Genomic DNA, 25,896 nt, shown 5'->3' on the forward strand with positions numbered 1-25,896 from the left:
TATTACTTCTATGGTGTAAATCGGTTGATCCTCCTGATCTATAAACACGCTATCATACATGACAGTATTAGTTTGGCCAGTCCAGGAATCCAGTATCAGAGAAAACTTGTTAGGTGTAGGTTTAATGTATTCTCAAGATATGTTTTGTGAACTGAATTTGTAATTTTTTCGGATTTGGAGCAAATTGAGTAAACATTTTTTAACGAGGCAGTTATATAATTGATCTCTTCTATGTGTCGTGCGCCACAATAATCATTAGTCTCATATAAGCACAGGAAAACTTAAGGCAACAATTTTTCAGACGCAGCGACGGAGTTCTGCGCCATGTACGAATGTTTATTTTATGTATACTTGCAATTGCGACAAGGGTTCGTTTTCTCCCCTTAGGCGGTAACACGCATAGAATGCTCGTCTTCGCAGCAGTCGGAACTGTTTTCCCGAAAGGAGGCTTAAAATTTTAGTTCTTTACTAATGTAAGTGGTGTGATAATTTTATATGTTTACTCTGTTGTTATTCCTTGTTGATTTAGTTGCTTTATTAACCCTCCTATTACCACCAATTTCGAAGCGGAAAAAACACAAATAAAAAAAATGCCAAATACATCTGGGAACCGAACAATGACTCTCTGTCAGACGCCTTGGCCGCTACGCCAGAGGCGGATTAGTGTCGAGGTCTGGTGTGCCGGCTAGCCTGTGTATGGTTTTTAAGGCGCTTTTCCATCTGCCTCGGCGAATGCGGGCTGATTCCCCTTATTCCACCTCAGTTACACTATGTTGGCGATTGCTGTGTGTACACTGTCTCCACGTACGCGTACACGATGGTTACTCTACCACGCAAACATTTGGGGTGACATTCGTCTGGTATGAGACGTTCCCGGGTGTGTGGGGGGGGAGGGGTCTACTGGGGGCCGAACCGCACAATAAACCTGGGTTCGGTGTGGGGCGGCGGTGGGGTGGGTGGACTGCTGTGGCCTGTTGTGAGGTTGTGAACCGCTTAGGGCTACAGCGGGACGAAGCCTTCCCGTCGTTTCTAGGTCCCCAGTTCAATGCACACAAACACACGGGTACGTCCGCAGCTCGTGGTCGTGCGGTAGCGTTCTCGCTTCCCACGCCCGGGTTCCCGGGTTTGATTCCCGGCGGGGTCAGGGATTTTCTCTGCCTCGTGATGAATGGGTGTTGTGTGATGTCCTTATGTTACTTAGGTTTAAGCAGTTCTAGGGGACTGATGACCATAGATGTTAAGTCCCATAGTGCTCAGAGCCATTTGAACCATTTTTTTGAAAAACACGGGTACATAAACAACAGTCGTAATCATTTCTTTACTCTGTTTCTCGGAAAATCCTCGTTTGTGGACTCTATACATGATTTGAAAAATGCTTATTTTTCAGCTACCTATCGATTCTGTCAATTTTGAGTCGATTACGTGACATTAACTTCAGCGGTAGGTTTCTCAAGGAGTGTTGAGCCAAAGTGTCTTCGGAATCTTTCGTTTTAGGTTGTGCACAAGAGACCTAACAAATATGAGGCGAATAGGCTGAGCGTGTCTGAGGCCTTCCCCTTGTAAATGCAATTGGAGATTCTTATGTTTCGTAAGAAATCAGCTAATACATTTTGTGAAAAAAGTACTTCATTTTTAGCATTATATCCCTCAACAGCTGTGCATAGTGTTTAGTGTGTGTCCAAATTTTTCACGCAGCTGCAAAGTAGTGTTTTGTCACACTGCCTTCAGCCGTGAAGATGTTCGTCGTTTGGCGTTATGTTTACGTTGGCAACCTGATTTTTAATGGATATGGTGGTGTTACTTTCTGCTAATAGCCTACAGGTGAATAACGAACGAATTCTAACATCATCTGACATAATTATGCTGGTATTACTACTTCTGCTTGCGTTGTAGCGTGTCCTAATCAGAAATTAAATTAAATTGTTTTTCATTTTTTTCAAAAAATGGCTCTGAGCACTATGCGACTTAACTTCTGAGGTCATCAGTCGCCTAGAACTTAGAACTAATTAAACCTAACTAACCTAAGGACATCACACACATCCATGCCCGAGGCAGGATTCGAGCCTGCGACCGTAGCGGTCACGCGGTTTCAGACTGAAGCACCTTTAACCGCACGGCCACACCGGCCGGCTCATTTTTTTTCTGTTTCAGTCAAATACTGAAGCAACAGTTACTGTCTTGCCACTCATTAAACGTTCGCCTCCTATAACTCACCTTCCCTGACCGGGAAGAAGAGTTGCATTGGTAAAGGAAATTACACTGAAGAGCCAAAACAGGCTGAATGCCTCCTGGTGGTGGTACGGTCACGTGACGCAGTAGGGAAAGAATGTAAGCAAAAGAGAGACGAGTGGGCAGTCGTTATAGCGAAGATAAGAGGCCGCAAATGCGGAATTCCACTGATCTCGTAAGCTGTTTTGACAAAGAGCACACTGTTGTGTCACTGAGGCTGGAAACGAGAGTCTCTGAAACGGCGGAGGTGGTCGCCTGCTGGCGTACTACTGTCATGAGCACCTATGGAAAATGGTTGAAGGGTGGTGAAATAACGAGTAGGGCGTATGGCATCGGACGACGATGTCTCATAACAGAACGCAGAGGTCGGAGGATCTCCCACTGTATAATTCAGGGTAGGCAGCGATCTGTGGCAGATCTGAAGACAGAGGCACAAGTGTTTCGGAGAACGCCGTTCAAAGGCCATTGCTGAACAAGGAACTCCGCATCACGCGCGACCCCTGCGTGTTCTTGCGTTGATCCAACGACATCGTCAGTTACGAGTACGTGGGTACAACATCCCCGAGTTTTCACCGTGCATCAATAGAAACGCTTCGCCTGTTGAATGCTTCACAATTCTTGTTACACGAGGTCGACGGTTGGATTCCTTACACGCCGCCATGCAGGCGAATGGCTGCACGAAATATGCGCCACGCGACGGATGCAGGACAGTGAGGGCAGAATTAGGCGATGGGGTACATTGAGTTCGGCTTAGATGGGCTCTGTTGTGGTAATCGAAGCATCATGGCAGCAGTGAACTACATGAACTTCATTGCATCGTTTCATGCTTGAAGTCTCCCCGTGTAGCGATGAATTCTTCAGCAGAATAACTGTGTTGCAACGTCATAATCTCGCAACAGGGGTTAGAGGGGCATTACAGTGAAGTCACAATGATCCCTTGGCCAGCAAATGTGCCTGATCTGTACCCATTCGAACACGCATCGGACACCAGCAGCTCACCCCTTAATCCATCATCCCGTTATCTGCAGGAATTACTGGAACTGTGAGCAGACTTGTGGTGTCACATACTTCTGGAGTTCTGTCACGGACTGGTAGAATCCATGGCAAACAGAATCTCTGATTTAATGTATTTTAAAAGTGAAACAACACCTTATTAAACAGGAGGCCGTAATGTTTAGCTTCATCGGTGTACTTGAGAATGAAGTTACGTAGACGCATACTTCGCTGCTGGGGCAACAGGTTCGCAATTTCTAATTCGTGAATGCGTGAATACTAATTATTAAAGGCGCACCTTTTTTATTCGTACTGGTACATCGGACTAGGTAGTGAAATAATATGTGCAGGTCCGGAAAATGTTTCCTGCCGTTAGTAACGATATACATAAGATGCAGAAAATAGTTGATAATTGTTCGTCGGCAAGCCATTATTACGGAAAGCATTACAAGTACTTACAGAAACTGCAACGTCCTGTTCATCAGCTGTGAAAATGGCCATTATTACTCTTAAACACACAGACGCAATTTCCAAGTGATGCAATTATTATTGACTAAGAGTTAAGAATGCTAACATAAGCAAGGCCAGGGCAGAAAAGTGCAGCATAGATGAAGCAGAAGGGAAAGAAAGAGTGTATCAAAACTGGCGGTGAACTTACAAAAATTCAGAGATGATATTTTGTTGATTTTTATCGCAGTTACTGATGTATATTACGTCTGCCTTCTCTGGCCATATATATAAAAAGCCATTCAATTACAGATTCCTAATAGTATTTATCAGAGAAAATCTATATAGCTTTATGAATCATTTGCCCTATTGTTACAGACCATATCTCAGTGGTCAGAGCCGGCCGCGGTGGTCTAGCGGTTCTAGGCGCTCAGTACGGAACCGCGCGACTGCTACGGTCGCAGGTTCGAATCCTGCCTCGGGCATTGATGTTTGTGATGTCCTTAGGTTAGTTAGGTTTAAGTAGTTCTAAGTTCTAGGGGACTGATGACCACAGATGTTAAGTCCCATAGTGCTCAGAGCCATTTGAAGCCATCACTGGTCAGCGTCCCTGGCAGCTATGTGAAGGACCCGGTTTCAATTCCCGCTACTGCCAGGGATTCCTCCTCAATGGGAAGACTGGGACGGGGTCCTTTCAGCCTCGTGAGGCCAAGCCAGGAGCTACTTGACTAAGAAAGAGCGGTGCCAAGGTCAAGAAAGCTTACAACGACTGGTAGGGCGACGTGATTTACTGACTCCATGGCTCTCTCCATACCGCATCCAAATGACGCCATTAGCAGAGGACAACAAGGTGATCGTTCATTCTCAGTTGACCCGTCTGGCTCAGAACTCAGAGTTTCTTTTTTTTCTCTAAGTTCTCGATCAGTATTATTTCTGAAAATCAATGGAAAAAAAACGGCTGAGCCTTAATCGTAACGTTTGTCCGTTATTGGAATCTTATTTGGATTCTAGCAACATGCTGGAACACACGGCCACATGTATGTTCGAAAGATCATGCAACGTGCGCCAAAGGGTTCTGACACTCACTTGTCAGCACTGGAACATTCTTCCGCATCCTTTCTTGGTCAACAGTCATCAATCAGTCCACCCATCCGCTCATGCGTTTGTCACATCCCGTTTTTCATGCAAAGAGTAATACACTCATTGAGCTAAAACGAGAAGTTTACCGAATTATTTCTCTCAGTTTGGTACTGTAATTTTGAAGTACAATATCAACTATTTTATGCTGTAGCGCACAGCACTCTCAGTTAACTGAGTGAAGTACTCTTCAATCTACGTACACCTTCAACCACATAATACAATTATTAATTTAAAAATAATTAGTCAGCAATGCTGGCACAGATTCCTCACAATCAAAATGGCTCTTAACACTATGGGTATTAACATCTGAGGTCATCAGTCCCCTAGAACTTAGAACTACTTAAACCTAACTAATCTAAGGACATAAGACACATCCATGCCCGAGGTAGGATTCTAACCTGCGACCGTAGCGGTCGCGCGGTTCCAGACTGAAGTGTCTAGAACCGCTCGGCCACCCCGGCCGGCTCCTCACAATCCATTTAGATCTGATCCGTAAATCTGTTAAAATATTCAAATGATATTAATCAGTAATCGGAGGAAGGAGCAGTTGTTCTCTTCTTTATGCAACACCGTACACTAAGTACTTTAAGTGATCTACAAGAAGCATTTGCAGACGGTAAACCTTTTAAGCTTTCAACAGTAGTATTACAACACTCCTGTGTTTCCTGATATTGTTCTTAGCGTGAATGACTGAAGTGTAGGTAACGTGGGTGCATAAGACTATCGGTCGGTGAACAAAATAAAGGCAGCTAGAATAGTAATCTTAATATTTTGCAGAGAAATGGAATTGTTATCAAGGCAGGATACACGCTCACAAACATGGACGTGACTAACGAATTTTTCCGTTCTTTCACCGAAATTATGGATCTGCCTTCAGATAATTTATGAGGGTATTTTTGATCAATCGTTGCAACTACAAATTTGCGTGATTTTTTCACCAGACACGTTTCGCTTTATTGAGGTAAAGCATCTTCAGTGCTCTGTAATTAAGTTTATTTACATTTTAATTTGCTTTTTAGATCGAAAAACAGTTCGTTAAGAATAGGTTGGTTAACACTTACGGTGATATTTCGGCTGATTTCTCGGTTACATCGGGAAATGCCGTCTGCTAGCACATCATTTTTCTGTGTTGGACACTGATAATTTTCGTCCACTTTTTAGATGTTCTGAAGCACTATGAATTTCTCACAACAATGCACAGTGCTGCAGAACATCTAAAAAGTAGACGGAAATTATCAGTGTCTAGACGGCATTTACTGATGTAAGCCGGAAATCAGCCGAAAAATCACCGTAAGTACAAGCCAACCTATTCTTAAGGAACTGTTTTTCGATCTAAAAAGTAAATCAGGATATAAATGAACTTAGTTATAGACCACTGATGATGCTTTACCTCAATAGAGCGAACGCAACGAGTGAAAAAATCACGCATTTTTGTAGTTGCAACGACGGATCAAAAATACCTTCATGAATTATAAAGCAACTACGGACACTACGGCCACCCAAATGAAGAGTTTAGTGCCTTCATATAACATCGACATGTTTGCTTACTTCAAGGAAATCATGACCAAATCAAGTAAAATTAGTAGGGAATGAGTTACTGTACTAGGCTGTAATCATTCCGCAAAGAACAGGGGAGAATTCTGCATGGATTTTCCTCAATAAAACCTCGGCCCGGTGACCGTTGTGGTGAATGAAGTCAGGCTCAGAATAGTCGCACCCACTTTTGTAGATTCAGCACCACACCTCAGGCACCTGTGGCCAGAAGCTTGTGGTAAGGTACGATGGATGCCCGCCAACCGGAAGCGTGGCCGACGTGTATGTGGAGCGTTTTTGCTGCGCTGAAGGTCAGCAGCTGAAAGCGAGTGGCGATATTGTTACAGAAAGAGGCCTTGAACGGGCGCCGAGCCTTCCCAGCCGCGCCAGCCTCGTACATACCTGCTTTGCAGACTGGAGCCACTTTGCATCTGGAAGGTGGGAGAACAGAGCGCCTGTCACAATCACTTACCTGTTAAGACCTTGTTTATTAACTTCGGTGACCTAAGGTGATATTCTACGTGTCTTATTGAACAGAATATATGCACAGTATTTCATACAAATAAACAATAATGCAAAACAGAAGCTGCATAGACCTGCAGAAATTGGTAAAAAGTAAGTTAATGTCTTAGTTAAAATTAAAACCAAAAGGAACCTGTCATGTATCAGTTGCGAGACCTCTACACCTCTGAACGCTTTTGGGTAGTAAACCCTGAGAAGTTATCGATCCATTGCCGTTACGATAGATACAGTTCAGCTTGCCATCAGACAGAATTTGTAGTGATGCAAAAATGTAAAACAGAACTTTTAGCAGAAAAAAAATCGCCACCTTCTGAAGGTGGTTTTACACTACACCTTTACTCTGGAAGCCAGCTTACGGTGTTACGGTGTATGGAGGAGGATATTTTGTGTATCACTCTCACTTCTCTCTTTCCTGCTTGTAACACTGTGTGGACTCGTATCTCTCTAATTTTATCTTCACGGTCTTTTCATGAGATATACGTCAGAGGAAGCGATGTATTGGTGACTCTTCTAGGAATGTACAGAAAGACAGTTTAAGGTCTTGATTTAATTATCATTTCATTCTAAGAGAGCTTCATGGTCATCGATGGTATCTGTTCTTTCGGACATGTCCGAAAAAACAGATACCATCTTTATATTGTTAAGGCTAACCGGCCATTGACCTTCTTCTTCTATGCTGAATGCACACGCATTGCCCGAACTCTTACGGGACTCGTTAAGATTGTCTGCCTCGAGTAATGAGTGTAATGGGCTGGGGCACTCCGAATGTAGTATGTGGACATTAAGTTGGGAATTTGGGTCTCACGGGGAGCGTGCAAGGGATAAATCCCTGCAGTCGCACTATCCTCTGTGCCCTCGGTGGCTCAAATGGATAGAACGTCGGCCAAGTGAGCAGGAGATCCCGGTTTCTAGTCCCGGTCGGGGCACACATTTTCACCTGTCCCCGTTGATGTATATCAACGCCTGTCGACAGCTTACGGTCTTGATTTAATTATCATTTCAGTAGCATAAAAGTTTTGTATCTGAGAAAAGATATTAGTTAGCACCATATTTAAGTGTTAAGAAGTCGTTTCTGAAAGAACTTGTCTGCAATGCAGCCTTTGAAACGTCCCCCTGGAAAAATTATTGAATTACTGTGCTGATAAACCTCTTACGTTATTTGATTTTCAAACAGCTGAGCAAAACTGAACGTATTCAGACATTTCTCTCTTTACTTATTCTGATCATCACTAAACTGACACACAATAGTTTTAGCGCAACGCAATCTGGCTTTCAATAATCCCTACAAAAGAATGGCCCTTACTAACAATAATCTATACCTTTCATGAATCACTTACCTCATAAAAATCTTCGTTACTCGAACTGCTGCAAAATAGCGAGCGCCAATACTGCCAGCTAAATAAAAGATTCTAACTGCTGAAGGCACTAACTACTGATAGGCATAGTTAGCAAATGAAAGATTTTGATAGAGAACAAACAATGTATTTACCTTAATAGTGTTCAAAAGTCATAATATATATGTCAGTTCATGACATCCAGTCTTAAAATTTACTGTCTCTGATGGACACCCGTCCAGATCATCCGCTCTCAAAACTCCGCCATCTCTCTCCCCACATCCACCACTGCTGGCGGCTCACCTCCAGCTGCGCAACGCTACGCGCTGTTAACTGCCCAACACTACAATGGCGAATATTCCAACAATGCCAACCAGCCACAGACTGTACACAGCACAACCAGTGATTTCAATATAAAAACCTAAACAGCCTACTTACACCTCATATAGAAGAAAAACATGGACAATAAACAGCAGAGACGAGAAGAGACCACAAGCTTTTGATATGTTGTGTCAGACCTACAGAAGACTTCTCATGATTAGATGGGCACATTGGATGACTAATGAAGAGATACTGAATTGATACGAGGGAAAAGCGCTTGAAGCAAAACTTGAATAATAAATGATTTATGCTTATGAGACCCATCCCTGGACATCAGGGAATAATTAATTTGGTAATTGAGAAAAATGGATCCCACAAAAAAATGGTTCAAATGGCTCTGAGCACTATGGGGCTTAAATACTGAGGTCATCAGCCCCCTAGAACTTAGAACTACTTAAACCTAACTAACCTAAGGACGTCACGCACATCCATGCCCGAGGCAGCATTCGAACCTGCGACCGTAGCGGTCGCGCGGTTCCAGACTGTAGCGACTAGAACCTCTCGGCCCCTTCGGCCGGATAGATGCCACACATTAAAACAAATTTTCTAACAGTGAAATACAAGTGTTTTTTAAAATAATTTTCCTTGAGAACGAAACGCATTTTCCCATTATCGTACCAACCTGACACCTGCTTTACCGCAGAGTGAGCCTATGTGATTTTTCCATTCCATATCCCCACAATCTGTTACACACAAGTGGGACTACTCATATTCCCAATTGTGAGTCGTTTATACGGTAGACATAACACACTTATTTTCTGCTTTTTATTAATTGCACAATTTTACGTTACTAAATATTTAAAATCAGTTTCCAATATTTGCACCACTTTGTAAGATTACCATGATATTACTGAATATTTATGCAGCTTTCTTCGGGTAACAGATCGTTATAAATGACTGCATCACCTGCATGAAATCTGGGGTTACCATTAATACTGCCTGCCAGATCATTAAGTACGGCAGGAACGATCATTGTCCTCATTGAAATGCCATGAACAAACCTGATCTTCTCCATTTTCTCCACCAGGCACTGGAATGATCCAGATATGACCTAGGAGCGTAAATATGAGATAGCGTTTGTTGCAACATGCGCCACAATATGTTACTGATTACACGCTGTTCGCTCAACGGCTGCCTGAACAGTTTCCTCAATATGTTGAATGAGGCCCCCTAGTTATACTCATTATTTCCTATAGTGATCCTTCATATCCTTTGCTGTTAGCTGCCTAAGGGTCAGCGTTATCAAAGCAACATTTGAACTGCCAACGATTAACAGACGTCTGTCCCTTCGCACATACTCTCCCCTGACGCAGTATGCTTCTCAGCAGACGAAGTCTGCCATACGGGCTCAGCTTCAGTAGGAAACTATACCTCGAACTTATTTGTAAGGGTGTAGTAATTTGAATTCTCTCGGATTGCTGCCTACCGCAGTCTCGGCATATAGTCTAGTTAATTAACAGTGATGGGTACTGTATCTCCTGGAGATGAGACAGCACCTACGGAAGAGGAAAGTACTTGAAGTATTTCTGTTATCTCTTTGCTAGTTTACCCCACACACCCATTCACACGAGCTTCCTATCATTTGACAACTGTCTGGACAATTCCAACTGCTTACCAACAACAAAGAACTCATCCTGTGCACGAGAGCAGCAATACTTAGAGGGATGCATTGTTTGTATCAGTGTTTACTCATTATCATATTTATACTATTTTGTGGTGTGCAGATTACAGTGACTGAGCTGTAGTAAAGTTTGAGGTTTCGGCCAAATAATCTGGTTTATGTTGGCGAAGTCAACGAATGTGATATGGTAAGAATACAACTAATATGATCTGCTAACTCAATTTCACATATTCTCTTTAGGTGATTTTTCTGTATAACAGCTCACTATTAGCGCCCATATTTCCTTTAGCGATATATATGTTTTGAAAATTCTGCTTTAAGCAATACAATTTATTGTTTTCCTCTCGCTTGTATCGAAATTGCTGCGTGTTCTGAACATAGTTCTTAGAGTTTTGACAACACGAAACCACAACCAGCAACAACGATATTGTAGATAATAGAGTACACTGGAATAACAACTATACTGCAAGTGACAGTCAGCGATATGAACAACAGTGTGTGCTGTTGAGTAAAATAGATGAAATAGATGGAAACCCACTGACGGTGCTGTAACATCACATAAACGTGTATGGATGAAGAAAAGGAATAACAAATTGAATTTTGACGAATATATAAGAAGTTTACAGAACTTGCTCGTTCTCTGATGTCACGTAGCTCTTGGCATTGCATCTAAACTAGAAGTGGACGGAGGGGCGTGGGGGGAAGGAAAGGAAAGGGAAGGGATTGCTGATGTCAGCTGCATTGGGACATGAACGGAATCCAGAATGAAATTTTCACTGTGCAGTGGAATGTGCGCTGATATGAAACTTTGTGCCAGATTAAAACTGTGTGCTGGACAGACACTCGAAGTCTGGTCCTTTGCCTTTCGGGAGCAAGTTCTCTACCAACTTTTTTCTTCACTTCGTTCGTTATTGTTCGTTGTGTTTGGTCGTAGCGGACGTCACATGGCATTAGTTGAAGTTCGTTGTTGATCCTTTCACTCTGTTGTTTTATTACAGAGAGCAGCCACCTCTCTGACTGAACACGCTTAGCTACTGTGCCAGCACGAACTGAGCTACCCAAGCACGACTCACGAGCCATCCTCACAGCTTCATAAACCCCAGTACCTCGTCTCCTACCTTCCAAACTTCACAGGAGCTCTTCTGCGAACCTTGCAGAACTAGCACTCCTGGCAGAAAGCACTTGCCCGCAGAAGGCAAAGGTCCCGAGTTTGAGTCTCAGTCCGGCACACAGTTTTAATCTGGATGTTTCATACTCTGAATCAGCGGCGACGACTGAAAAATGTGTACCGAACCAGTACTTGAACCCACGATCTTCTGCTTACCAGGCAGGGGCGTTAACCATTGCACCTCCCGACCACAGTGTTAGCATAACTGCACGGACAATCTCTGTGCACCTCACGCTCGACCCACATTCCCACCGAGCGCCACCTATCCTCGCTCTCTGTCTATTTCCTCCATGCTCTCTACTCTGAGACTCCCGCAGGAGGTCGCACGTACTTGCGCATCTGCAATTAAGAACGTGTATCCATTGCCACTGTAATCTAAGCAATTATATGAATGCCTGGTGCCTGATTTTTCGGACATATCCACAAGAACAGACCCCATGCATTCATTTACTTGGTATTTGTTGTGTACATAGTTCCGCGTATTCAGCGCGTACACAACTTTCCCACTAGAGCGCTCCCCGCTAAGCACAACAGCGCAGGCGCAGTGCTCGTCCGTCTCCGCACTACGAGATGGCGCTGCCATAGAGACGGACCAAATTCTGCTTCCGCCGATCCGTGTATTAATATGTAACGCAGCCAATGATATTGCTGCTTACGTAGAACCTTTTCTCCTCGCGGATCACACTCGCGCAGTGATACATGAACGCGCGAGGTATTATAACGAGTGTACAGACCTCTGATTAGTCAGTCTGCATTTGTCTGCCCCAGTCTGTACGAGTTATACATTTGTCTGTACCAGTCTATAGTTAAGTTTCAGTCTGCGCCTAATAAGATTAGCATATTCCTGTACATAGCCATGAAGATAAATGTATAGACACTTTTGCCAAGTATCCGAGAACATGTGAGAATAAGATTAACGTACCAATATCAAAGGACCTTCAGATTGTCAATTGTAAGTAGCATCCAGAACCAAGTTAAGTAATGTTTATGCTTGTTATTCTTTTGATAAATGTGTGTGAAAATTAATCAAGTTCTGTTTAAAGTTGGTCACCGTCAGTCTGCTACTCTAAGCGTGCAAGTGGCATTTCTGTTGTCTGACCTAACTGCATAAGATAAACACGCCACGATAAGACCACGAGACATATTGCTGACACTCGCCTACTTCGTAAGAGCGACAGGTCAAATAATCTGATGGTGTGTGTACTGAAGGTCTTACAGTACGCACACCACAGTATTTCGATAACTGAAGACAATTGGCAGGGCTACACTTGGACACAACCGCTCATAATAACTATCTCCAACGTCCGGTAGCAAACGCAGAGAAGCAGGAACGTCACGTCCCACTGCATACACGAATTTTTTGTACCTACAACTGTCCAACGAGTTACAAAAGGTTTCTGTAGAGGTCTCAGTTTACAGTAGCCTTCATGGCAGGAAGCCCACTGTCGAGCGATTTCACGATTACTTCCGTCTCTTTACACTGTGTACTATTTTTTTTAATTATTTTTATCTACTACAAGCAACATTCACAATTCGTTTTATAAATGATGTATACGCAATTTAAAAAATGATTTTAAAGATTTATTGCCTACTCCAACTCGTCGTTAAGGTGTAGCCGCAAGGAAAATTTAAGCTTGGTGAATTTACTTCCTTGTTTCCGTCGAGATATAACTGACAGTGACAAATGTATTGTTCAAACGTGTGTGAAATCTTATGGGACTTAACCGCTAAGGTCATCAGTCCCTAAGCTTACACACAACTTAACCTAAATTATCCTAAGGATAAACACACACACACACACACACACACACACACACACACACACACACACACTTGCCCGAGGGAGGACTCGAACCTCCGCCAGGATCAGCCGCACAGTCTATGACTGCAGCGCCTTCAGACCACTCGGCTAATCCCGCGCGGCGACAAATGTATTCTACTGCCTTATCCAACACCGTATGTGGAAACCTTATAACCCTAATGTAAGGAAAACAAAAGTTATCTCGTGATGAAGAGTGGGAAACAGAGACGCACTGAGTTGTAAGGTCCCAGACAATCAGAAAATAAAAGTTATCAATTTTATGACTTGAGCAGCATTTCAGGAATGTTTCTGATCTCGCCGTCGCTTGCACTAAGGTCGCAGCATGAAAAAGGTATATGAAAATATGAATTTGGAAACGGTTTTGCTTTCGCACAAGGTACCGATTCGTTGCAGAGAGAATGACAACGTAGTATCACACCTGCGTTTGCTTGAACGATTTGACATGTATGAGAGTGTGCTATTAACAGTACAGAACTGTGCCCCTGGAGCAATCTAGCTGCAAAGTTGTGGTCTCCCTGAAATAAAGAAACACAATGTTAATTACTTTAATACCTATATGACGAGGCATAACAGGTTTCTTTTAAACGACCTACTCTGACGCAACATAACCTTATATGGATGTTTTCACGTCCGATGAGAAACGAGCACTAACCACAGACATATGTGATTGTGTGAGTCTGATTGCAAGTGTCTGGCTTGAAAATTACTGGTACACACGCTGGCGCAATGTAGCATTCTGGAAAAATAGGACGGTATCTTGAATGTCGAGATTATATCGATACGCACGATTGCTAAGGGGAAAGCTAGATGTCAGTCTTGTTAACACAATAATTTTTTGAAGAATGTAGCTTAGTCGGAGTAAACAGCTTTCAGAATCATTCAATGGAATAAATCGATCTTATTCGAAGACACTTTTAATGCCGGGAACAAGTTCAATTAATGCGATAAATAAATTACATATATGTACAATTAGAAACTTCATGCTTAAAATTGTGAAACAGAGAAGTATTCGGAGGCCACTTGAGTGTTTCTACTAAAATTACCACGAAAGTGTTATCTGAGTGTTTTATGTAGGAAAAAAATTCTAAACATTCGAGAATCGGTACGATCTAATTTCATTCTATCAAGAAATTTCTTGAGCTAGGTATTTCGAGGAATACAGATCAGTCTGTGTATTCATATAGAATTAGGGTTTCTGTTTCCCGTAGCATTTATTTAAGTTACTGTGTTCTCAATACGGATAAACAATGCAATAGCATCATAAAAGAACAGAGTAATTAAATGTATTTAGGAATAATGCATATCATACGATATATCAATAATACTACTCACAATTACAAAAATAAATCCTACCTTTTGCCCAAACGGGAATGCCTAAATTTTAAACCGAAAAATGGTCTAAGAATAACATAAAACACTAGAAAAGTACAGCACTGTGCACATATGTAAAGCGAATCATTGCCTGTGTCTCTCTTCTCTTCTCCGCGACCCCTGAGAACAAGTGATCTAATTTCGAGGCATATAGCGTCACATCACAGTTGAGAGAGACCCATACATTTCTAGACATATGAAAGCAGTTATAGGCTGAGACAAATATTTGTCTGCTGTCGTATCCTCCAGACAGAATCCAAAAGTGTATCATACTGAGCATAAATTTATAACGGCTTGTTGCAATATTTATCTGAATTAAGTACCACCAAAAATCGCACGCAGCTTTACTTAACGGCTGTACAGAGAAAGATATATGGACCTGATCCCAAGAACTGATGAATAGTAACCGATTGCAGCACCGAAATATCATCAAGTACCGTGCCACGTTTAATTCGACCCTGTCAATAATTAGACATGATTTCGAGGAATTTAAACAGTGTGTTTACTTTCAAACGTGCTCAATTTCAAAACAACTGCACCTTACCTCCGTCGATTTCGCGTACAACTAAGGTTTGTCATTCTAATAAATTATAGCGAAAAAAAATTATGTTTACTCCTGGACATCATACTGATATGACTGGAGTAATTTCAATTAGCGTGAAGAAACAGGAGACAGAGGAGACAGCCGGTATATTAACTAAGTTTTGGTATTTTTATGGGCTTTGAGAAAATGGATGTGACATGAAAATTTATCACAACAAGCCCTGTTTCAATTAAAGCAGACTTCCTCATCAAGTGATAGCTGAAACGAGAAGAACAGCAGTTTATTTGCTTTATTCTAAGACGAAGAGAGGCATCTGCTAGATGATTAGCAAGGCAAACCGTTTGTCTTGTGGCGACAGCCAGTGCCGGCACTCTACTCGGGCTGTCTCCGCCACTCACCGCAGCTTTCACTGCCAACCTGCTTATTCCGATGCCTTTCACCTATCTGCTCCGTATTCTTTGGAGTCCTCGCTGTTTTTCGGAGCTGGATCTAGAATCTGTGCTGGCGCACAGTAGGTTATGTTTGAGTATTATTCATTTGATGATATTGCTAACTGCACACACAAAAACACTCACACATACAATTGCGCGTGCGATCATGTACTTAGTGAGCATTCGATCAACGTAGGAATCGCATGTTGCTGGTTAAGATCCTTGGGATAGATATGTATCATCCTCTCGTTAGTCATTGAAAGATCCGTCTGCTACACAACTTTGTGTTATGTATCACTGTAATGAATTTTGTGCTAAATGATCTATATTCTTCCAAAGCATCTCTAGTGTGACGTATCACCGTGACTCAATAACACATAGAAATAAAGCATTTACCCTACCCATGTTGGCCTTGTAGTAAGGATGAAACGTTTTCCTCATACTCTCCATCAATCACTGTGAAATGCTGTTTGGTGTACATATCTAGACGTACGAGATTCAAAGTGGATACCTCCACGACGAGAACAAGTCACCGACTTTGATCGAGTGATGATGGAGGGGGAACTGGGGGGTGGGGAAGGAGAGGAAGGGTGGGGGTAGGAAGTCAAATATAAGAGCATGCAGTAGGACAACGTAAGTTGAAACGTCAGTGTGTTGCCCTTTCCCTTTCATACAACTTTTTATTTGTTACTTCAATAAAATAAATTCGTATGGATTTTAGGGTATAATATTAAAAAATAAATACCACACAACAAAAGTCGATAAACAATACATGTTGAAGAGCAGTGCCTTACTTAATTTCCTCAGATGAAAGACTAATATGTAAATGATTCTGTGATTTTAAAGCCGACTGTGAATTCTAGACTATGTTGCATGGCTTGGTAGGACAAGGAAGATGATCTTTGTCTCTATGTTCGTCAAGCACTGCCATAAGAGAAACGTATCAAAGTTTCTTCTTGGAATATAGCGTCCTTGTTAGAATACGGCGTCTGTGTTATAACATTAACTTGTTCATAGCCAACGCATACAGTTACTACATGGTTTGTCGTACACACAGCCTCAAGATCATTGCAAATTACATGATAAATGACTTATCGTCTCATCCTTCATTAAGATCTCGGCAAAATATTATTGATGCTGTAAGTTCGTGACCATGGTCTAGGGGTAGCGTCTTTGACTAATAATCAAAATGTCGTGGGTACAATAGAAATGAAAGAGGAGAAAGGATTCAGTTTTGCAATATATTTCAGAACTACTGACGGCCTTGGGAGAGCCAGTCATGACAAAACTCTACCATCTGGTGAGCAAGATGTATGAAACAGGCGAAATACCCTCAGACTTCAAGAAGAATATAATAATTCCAATCCCAAAGAAATCAGGCGTTGACAGATGTGAAAATTACCGAACTATCAGTTTAATAAGTCACAGCTGCAAAATACTAACGCGAATTCTTTACAGACGAATGGAAAAACTGGTAGAGGCGGACCTCGGGGAGGATCAGTTTGGATTCCGTAGAAATGTTGCAACACGTGAGGCAATACTAACCTTACGACTTATCTTAGAAGAAAGATTAAGAAAAGGCAAACCTACGTTTCTAGCATTTGTAGACTTAGAGAAAGCTTTTGACAGTGTTAACTGGAATACTCTCTTTCAAATTCTGAATGTGGCAGAGATAAAATACAGGGAGCGAAAGGCTATTTACAGTTTGTACAGAAACCAGATGGCAGTTGTAAGAGTCGAGGGACATGAAAGGGAAGCAATGGTTGGGAAGGGAGTGAGACAGGGCTGTAGCCTATCCCCGATGTTATTCAATCTGTATATTGAGCAAGCAGTAAAGGAAACAAAAGAAAAATTCGGAGTAGGTATTAAAATTCATGGAGAAGAAATAAAAACTTTGAGGTTCGCCGATGACATTGTAATTCTGTCGTAGACTGTAAAGGACTTGGAAGAGCAGTTGAACGGAATGGATGGTGTCTTGAAAGGAGGATATAAGATGAACATCAACAAAAGCAAAACGAGGATAATGGAATGTAGTCAAATTAAATCGGGTGATGCTGAGGGAATTAGATTAGGAAATGAGACACTTAAAGTAGTAAAGGAATTTTGCTATTTAGGGAGTAAAATAACTGATGATAGTCGAAGTAGAGAGGACATAAAATGTAGACTGGCAATGGCAAGGAAAGCGTTTCTGAAGAAGAGAAATTTGTTAACATCGAGTATAGACTTAAGTGTCAGGAAATCGACCACCTATGGAAGTGAAACGTGGACGATAAATAGTTCGGACAAGAAGAGAATAGAAGCTTTCGAAATGTGGTGCTACAGGAAAATGCTGAAGATTAGATTGGTAGATCACATAACTAATGAGGATGTATTGAATAGAATTGGGGAGGAGTTTGTGGCACAACTCAACTAGAAGAAGGGACCGGTTGGTAGGACATGTTTTGAGGCATCAAGGGATCACAAATTTAGCATTGGAGGGCAGCGTGGAGGGTAAAAATCGTAGAGGGAGACCAAGAGATGAATACACTAAGCAGATTCAGAAGGATGTAGGTTGCAGTAAGTACTGGGAGATGAAGAAGCTTGCACAGGATAGAGTAGCATGGAGAGCTGCATCAAACCAGTCTCAGGACTGAAGACCACAACAACAATAACAATAAATTTCACATGGTAACAGCGAATAAGTTGTTCATAACTCATAAGAGAAGCCGGTATAGCTGGAAAAACCTGGGGAGACGGTAAGAATCCAGTTGGATTACATCATGGTCAGACAGAGATTCCGAAATCACATGTTGAATTAGAAAATGTACCCAAGAGCAGATACAGTCTTAGATCACAAATTACTAATGATGAAGAGCAGACATGCTGTTTAAGCTAATACACCGAAAGAGCCAGTGTGAAAAGAAGGGGGGAGGGGGGATACTGAGGAATGATGAGATGCATTTGAAGGCCATAAAAGTCCTAAATTTTGCCATAATGACTGACACAATTGCCAGTCCAGTCGAAGAGGAGTGGACATTCCTAAAGAAGCCAATCATAAAAGTTGGACAGAAAAATATAGGCACAATAAAGATAACTGCGAAAAAACCTTGGGTAACAGAATAAATACGTCAACTGATGGACGAAGGAAGGAACAATAAAAATGATCAGGAAAAGATAGGGACACAGCAATATAAGTCACTTAAGAAGGAAACAAATAGTCAATGCACGGAAGTCATGGCGCAATGGCTGCAGGAAAAATGCGAAGAAAGTGAAAACGACATGAACGTCGGAAGGATTGACTCGGCATATGGAAAAGTCCAAACTTCCAATGAAATTAAAAGCAAAGGTCTTTTCAGCAGACTGCATTCCATTGCAACCGTTGTGCGCAGCGACTATGATGTAATTCAAATAGGGAAAATGTCAGCAATCATTCGCTACAGTATAGCTTTCATCAGTGCGCACTGAGCTGAAATCTAGATCTACACTAAAGTTCAGACTGAATAGTGACTGATACCTCACGTCTTTCCTGTTTAAAAGCAAATGCAGCAACACAAAGAATGAAAGAGGAATTCCACCGTTAAAGGAAAAGAAAATGGTGGATAGGTGGAAAGATTATATGGATGGCCTCTACGAAAGGGGAAAAACTATCAACGTGATGAAAGAGTAAGTGCTAGTTAATATGGAAGATTTGGCGGATTCAGTGTTAGAGTCTGAAGATAGTAGCGGCAGAGAACTAAGAGTTATTGCATAACGGGTCACGCATTGAAGTTGCTGACAAGAACAATATACAGAAAAAGAGTGGAAAAGAAAATTGAGGATCTGTTAGATGACGATCAGTTCGTCCTTAGGAAAGCTGAACGCACCAGAGAGGCCCTTATGACGTTGCAGTTGATAATGGAAACACGAATTAAGAAAAATCAGTACACATTCGTAGGATTCGTCAACCTAGAAAAAGCATTCGACAATGTAAATTGGTGCAAGATGTTAAAAATTTTGAGAAAAATACCAATAACCTATAGGGAAACACGGATAATATACAATACAATTATGTACAAGAACCAACAGCGACATTTAAAAATGGCTGAAGTAGAATGAAGTGCTCGAAATAGAAAGGGTGTTAGGCAGAGCTGCGGTGTTTCGCCCCACTCTTCGACCTATAAATCGAAGAAGGAAGAAGCAACAGGGGAAATAAAAACAACTATCAGGAGTGGAATTGAAATTCAGGGTGAAAGATATACCTATATTTGATGATTCACTAGTAACATTGCTTTCTCAGTGAAAAGGAGGAAGAATTGTAGGACCTGTTGAACGATATGAACGGCCAAATAAACACACACTATGGACTGATAGTAAACCAAAGGACAACTAAAATATTGAGGAGTAGCAGAAATAAGATTAGCGATAATCTTCACATCAGACCTGGTGACCAGTAAATAGACAAGTTAAGGAATTTTGCTGCCTTGGAAGCAAAATAACCCTTGACGGACGAAGCAAGGAGGACATAAAAAGAAGAGCATTCCTAACCAAGCGAAGTGAGCTAGTATCAAATATAGGCTTTAATTTTAGGAATAAAATTCTTAGAATTAACGGTTGGAGTACGGTTTGTATGACAATGAAGCATCAACTGTGGGAAAACTTAAACGGAAGAGAATCGAAGCATTAGAGATGTGGTGCAACACAGAAATGTTGAAAATCAGGTAGATAGATAAGGTAAAGAATAAGAGGTTCTCTGGGGAATTGGCAAGGAAAGGAATATATGGAAAACTCCGCCAAGAAGAAGGGACAGGATGATCTCTTAAGACATCAGGGAATGACTTCCATTTTACCAGAGGGAGCGCCGGCCGCTGGTGGCCGAGCGGTTCTAGGCGCTTCAGTCTGGAACCGCGCGACCGCTAAAGTCGCAGGTTCGAATCCTGCCTCGGGCATGGATGTGTGTGATGTCCTTAGGTTAGGTAGGTTTAAGTAGTTCTAAGTTCTAGGAGACTGATGACCTGAGATGTTAAGTCCCATAGTGTTCAGAGCCATTTTTGAACCAGAGGGAGCTGTATAAGGTAAAACCTGCATAGGAAGACAGAGATTGGAATACATCCAGCAAATAACTAGGGAGGTTGGTTGCAAATGATACTCAGATGAAGAAGGTGACACAGCAGTGTGATTTGTGTCGGGCCGTATCACATCAGCCAGAAGACTGATGACTCAAAAAAAGTGCCATAAACAAAAGAATGTTGGATTACGGGATGTGGTGCTGTAGAAAGATGTTGAAAATTGAGTGGACTGATAAGAAATTAGGAAATTGTCCGCAGAATCGGCGAGAAGAGCAACGTGTGGAGAACACTGAAGGGCCGTGATGATAAGACATGTGCTCAGAAAACAAGGAATAACTTCCTTGGTTCATGAGGAGCTGTAGAGGGTAACACCGGCAGGGGTAGACAGATACTGAAATACGTGCAACAAATAATAGAAGATGTTGGGTGCAAGTACTAGGTGTGTGACGAAGAGGTTGGCAGTTGGTACATGAGAGAAATTCGTGCCTGGTTGCATAAAACCAGTCAGAAGAATAGTTCGTTTCCAGGAGGTAATCTGAAAGAGTACACACGGAGCAAAAGATTCTTATTGCAGAAACAGTTTGCTTCAGATGGGTGCTGTACTTTGACGTCATATGTGTTGCATTTTAGCTAAGTGATCTGTGGGAATAGTCTTGAATGTTCGACGACCCCTAGAATTGAGAATCTGATTTTGCCGGCTATCATTCACCCCTAGTAAATTCATATGGTGAGTCGTATGTTGCCATCTACTTAGACTAATTCTAAGTGCACGTGACACAACATACGCGTAGTGTATGTTGGCGGCAGTAAGATCGTTCTGCACTCAGCTTCAGATGCCGCTTCTCTAAATTTTCGCAATACTGATTCAGTGTTAACGAACTGTACTATTTTTTAGGATAAGGTCTTGATGCTATTATGTTAATCTGACGATCCTGTTTCTTGTTTCAGAAAATGCCCAGTATGAAGAACAAATATAATGTCACACCGGAGACAGTGGTAAGTCTTCCCTACAATGATAGTCTGCTTTATCAAAAATCGCCTATTCAAGTGTAGTGACTCAGTATGTAAATCTTTAATTTGCAGATCCTATTGTACTTCATAGGAGCTTCGTACTTCAAAATTGTATTGACATTATTATAATTGGCTTTGGGAAGTTTGGTATGAGCACTTGACCGTAGGAACTGTGAAGCGAATCTCATTACAAGAAGAACTATCTTTAGCAACATTAACTGAAAATTAGTGAAAAACTCTAAATCTTCAGCTCATGCTAAGAAAATAGATTTAATCGACACAGTTCGCTTTCTACTCCTCATGTTAACACAGACTCGACGTTTCTGCGAGGTTTCAGAATTACACAATCACAGGTGCTCGGAGAACTGAGTGATCTGTGGCAGAAGTAAATGATGGAGTATATCAATAGCTTAAATTTTGTACGTACTTAAATATGCATACCACTAGTAACAAAAGTAAAAATAGAAAAATAAACAGGATACTACAAACTTCCCAATTCTCTATTCACTCAGATAACCGATGAGCAACACGTAAGTACTCATTATAAAATAAAATGTAACCATAAACTAATGGAAGCACACTCTCATGTTACTTGCATCGTGCAGCCCAGCATCAACGACACGATCGGTTCAGTGGCTTCCACGCAGGCCAAAACTGTCCTTGAACAAACTACAAACAATTCTGAAATAAAAGCCACATTGTACTGTCAGGAATAAGGCTGTCATACAGAACTCTCATCGCAGAGTGTGTTTTTTAAATAATAGAAAGTCCCCAGCGAAAGTGTATGATTCTATTAAACACGATACTCTATTAAAGGATTTGCACTTTGTAAGTTGAGCAATACGGTGGGTGGGCAAGAAAAAAATTTGGAAAAAGATTGTAATTATTGTTCAGGGAAGGTTTAGATTCTACTGCTAATGGGAAAATACCATAAAAGTAGCAATGTTTTGTGAAAAATTCTTAGATGTCTTTCAGGTCCATCCGTTTTGTGTTACTTAGGATGTACAAATTAATACTCGTCGTTACGCATATTAGTAATGTCTGTAACACGTACAAGAAATTAGAATATGAACTAGTCTTTTAGAGCTATTATGGAATATTCTGTGTGCTATATTTAGATTCTAGAAAATCAAACAGCAGACGAAAACAATTCACGAAATAAGATTAAATGTTATGAATTCGTAATATCCTGGCGCGTGCTATGTGTCGTCCAACGAGCCATTTCACGTTAAAGGCGGACGTCTTAGAACAAGTGAAAAAAATTGAGCAATTGACAATATTCTTCAGAGTCATCAAAGTCACGTTTGACTATAAAAACTACAGCTTCATAAAATTTACTATTGTACTTTCAGCCGTTTAGCCATTCTCGAGTGGTTGCAGCTAAGTACTCCGAAACTGCAATAACGAATTTTATCAAAATTTGCGCTGCTGGCCAACATGAGGACGACATGCATCAAATGTACAACTGACGTATAAATACGAGGGACGTTGAATAAGTAATGCAACACGTTTTTTCTGACATCAGGTTGGTTCTATTAAAGATTCCAGTTCACCAGATTATTCCCCACTCTTCTGGTTACAAAACCCTATTTTTAAACATAATCTCCGTTCAAGACGACGGCCTTACGCCACCTTCCTGGAAGGGCCTCTATGCTCACATAGTATCATTCTGCCGGAAGACGTCGGCGCCAACGTCTTACTGCAGCAATAATATCATCATCCACGTACTGCCGAAGATCGTCGCCATGACTGAGGTTGATGGTGGTTATTTGAACGTTTTCTGCGGAGGAGAGGTTTTCTGTAGCCACTCAATGGACTGCCCTTTTTGTTTCCGGTTCGGAGTGATGAACCCATTTTTCATCGCCCGTGACGATGTTCGACAAAAAATTGTAACGGTCAGCTTCGTAACGCGCAAGCAATTCCGCACAGCTGATTGTTCGTTGCTGTTTATGATCTTCCATTAGGCGGCGAGGAACCTAGCGGACACACACGGTTGAATATCCCCCACCTGGAGAACAAGTGAGTCAACACGACGAACAGAGAAGTCCAGTTGTGAAATGAGGTGTTTCATTGTGATCCGTCGATCACCTCGAATGAGAGTGTCTGCACGTTCCAACAGTGCAGGAATAACAGCTGTGTGCGGCCGGCCGACTTGCGGAAGACAAATGTTTAAATGGCTCTGAGCACTATGGGACTTAACGTCTAAGGTCATCAGTCCCCTAGAACTCAGAACTACTTAAACCTAACTAACCTAAGGACATCACATACATCCATGCCTGAGGCAGGAGTTGAACCTGCGACCGTAGCGGTAGCGCGGTTCCAGACTGAAGCGCCTAGAGCCGCTCGGCCAGCGCGGAAGACAAGACAGGTTTGCGTGACCTTATTGCGATGGTGACAGACGCCTCGTCCAACAACTCAGCGTGCTTTTGTTAACTGCCAGGTCCTCATAGACAATCTGCAAGCGTCTATGAATATCTGCGATGCCCTGGTTTTCCACCAACAGAAACTCAATGAAAGTCGTCTGCTTGGAGCGCACCTCCGTTACAGACGGTATTTTGAACGCTACGTAAAACGCCGGAACGTATTGGAACTTCATGAAGCTACAGAAACTGAAGCGGAAATATTTCGCGATGTCCCACAACAAATACCGAATTTTTCAACGGAAATTGAAAAATTGCATTGGATTACTTATTGAGCGACCCTCGTACTACACTGACGAAAACAATGGCAACACTCAAAAATAATTAAAGCGGAGAAATGAAATTTCAGGAATATATTTGTCTAGGTAACATATTTGATTAACATTGCAAGATCACAGGTTAATGTACGCTTGAGACAAGCCGTTTCAAATGTATAATGCTGGTACATTAATAATCACTGAAACCGCCGGAATGTTGAATGCCAGCAAGCAAACCTGCACGCTTTGTGCTGCATATGTGCGGTATGTCAGTTTGTGGGATGGAGTTCCACGCCTGTTGCATTTGGTCGGTCAATACAGGGGCAATTAACACTGATTGTGGATGAGCTGGAGACGTCGTCCGATTACGTCCCACGTGAGCTCGACTGAAGACATATCTGGTGGTCGAGCAGACCAAAGCAATATGTCGATACTCAGTAGAGCATGTTGGGTTACAACAGTAGCATGTGGTCGAGCGTTATTCTGTTGGAAAACTTCCCTGGTATGCTGTTCATGAATGGTAGCACGACAGGTCGAATCACCATAGTGACGTAGCCTACGGTTTTGCAGCCAGGGAGCGTGGGATAACCACGAGAGTGCTCCTGGTGCCATATGAAATCGAACTCCAGACGATAACTCCAGCTCCAGGTCTAGTGTGTCAAGTACACAGACAGGTTGGTAGCAGGTCATCAACTATCGTCCTTCTAACGAATATACGGCCGTCTCTAGCACCGAGACAGAACCAGCTTACATCACAAAGCACAACAGACCTCCACCCTGCACTCTAACGAGCTCTCGCTTGACAGCACAGATGTCGAAAATGGCGGTGGTTTGGGGTCGGTGGAATGCACACTATGGGGCGTCTGGCTCGGAGCTGTCCTTGAAGTAACCGATTTGTAGCAGTTAGTTGTGTCACTGTAGCGCCAACCGCTGCTCAGATTGCTGCTGCAGATGCAATAAGATGCGCCAGTGCCATACGCTTAGCACGATGGTCTTCTCTCTCGGAAGTGCCACGTGGTCGTCTGGAGCCTGACGTCTTGCTGCCAAACATTCTCGTGACCACCGCTGCCAGCGTCATGTACAGTGGCTAAATTTCTACCATGTCTTTCTGCAGACTCGCGGAATGACATCCACCTTGTCGTAACCCTATTAACACGACCTTGTTCAAACTTAGTGAGGTGTTGGTAGAGGCTTCATTATCGCGTCAAAGCCATTATTGACTTACATCGACCCGTCACGTCCAGTATCAAAGGTAACTAACGCTCACGACCGTTGCAGCGTGTATTTAAAGCAAACCTTATTTGCATCCTCATAGTGGATAGCAAAATTTGAACAAATATCTTCTTTCAGATGTACAAATAGGCTTATCAACTACCGTTTATTTCGCAGATCTCCTTCTTTGTGCTTACAATTTTCCTTTCGTCAGTGAATACGCGTAAATATACAAATGATTAGCCTTTGACGGCAACCGTACAAAGTGAGTAGCAGTAAGGTCATCTACATTTTGATAGTAAGGAAAGATGATGCAGCGGGTTTCTCATTCTGAAATGGCATTTTAGTATTCGTTATTTGTGAGAAGATCGTGTTATTCCTCATGTAAGGAGAAGAAAACTCAACTAACAAATGTCAGAATTTGACAACGGCAGAC

General features: G+C 42.1%; 1 protein-coding gene across 2 annotated transcripts in view; it reads left to right on the forward strand.

Annotated features, from left to right (window-relative positions):
* LOC126162528 (sodium-dependent nutrient amino acid transporter 1-like) overlaps positions 1-25,896 on the forward strand; it is a 224,143-nt gene that overhangs the window by 95,301 nt on the left and 102,946 nt on the right. For both annotated transcript variants that reach the window (XM_049919098.1, XM_049919099.1), the window contains exon 2: positions 21,509-21,556. In XM_049919098.1, coding sequence (XP_049775055.1) covers positions 21,512-21,556 — 45 coding nt within the window. In that variant the 5' untranslated portion in view covers positions 21,509-21,511. The remainder of the gene's footprint in view (positions 1-21,508; positions 21,557-25,896) is intronic.

This window comes from Schistocerca cancellata, chromosome 2 (genome assembly GCF_023864275.1).
Source record: "Schistocerca cancellata isolate TAMUIC-IGC-003103 chromosome 2, iqSchCanc2.1, whole genome shotgun sequence".
NCBI lineage: Eukaryota > Metazoa > Arthropoda > Insecta > Orthoptera > Acrididae > Schistocerca > Schistocerca cancellata.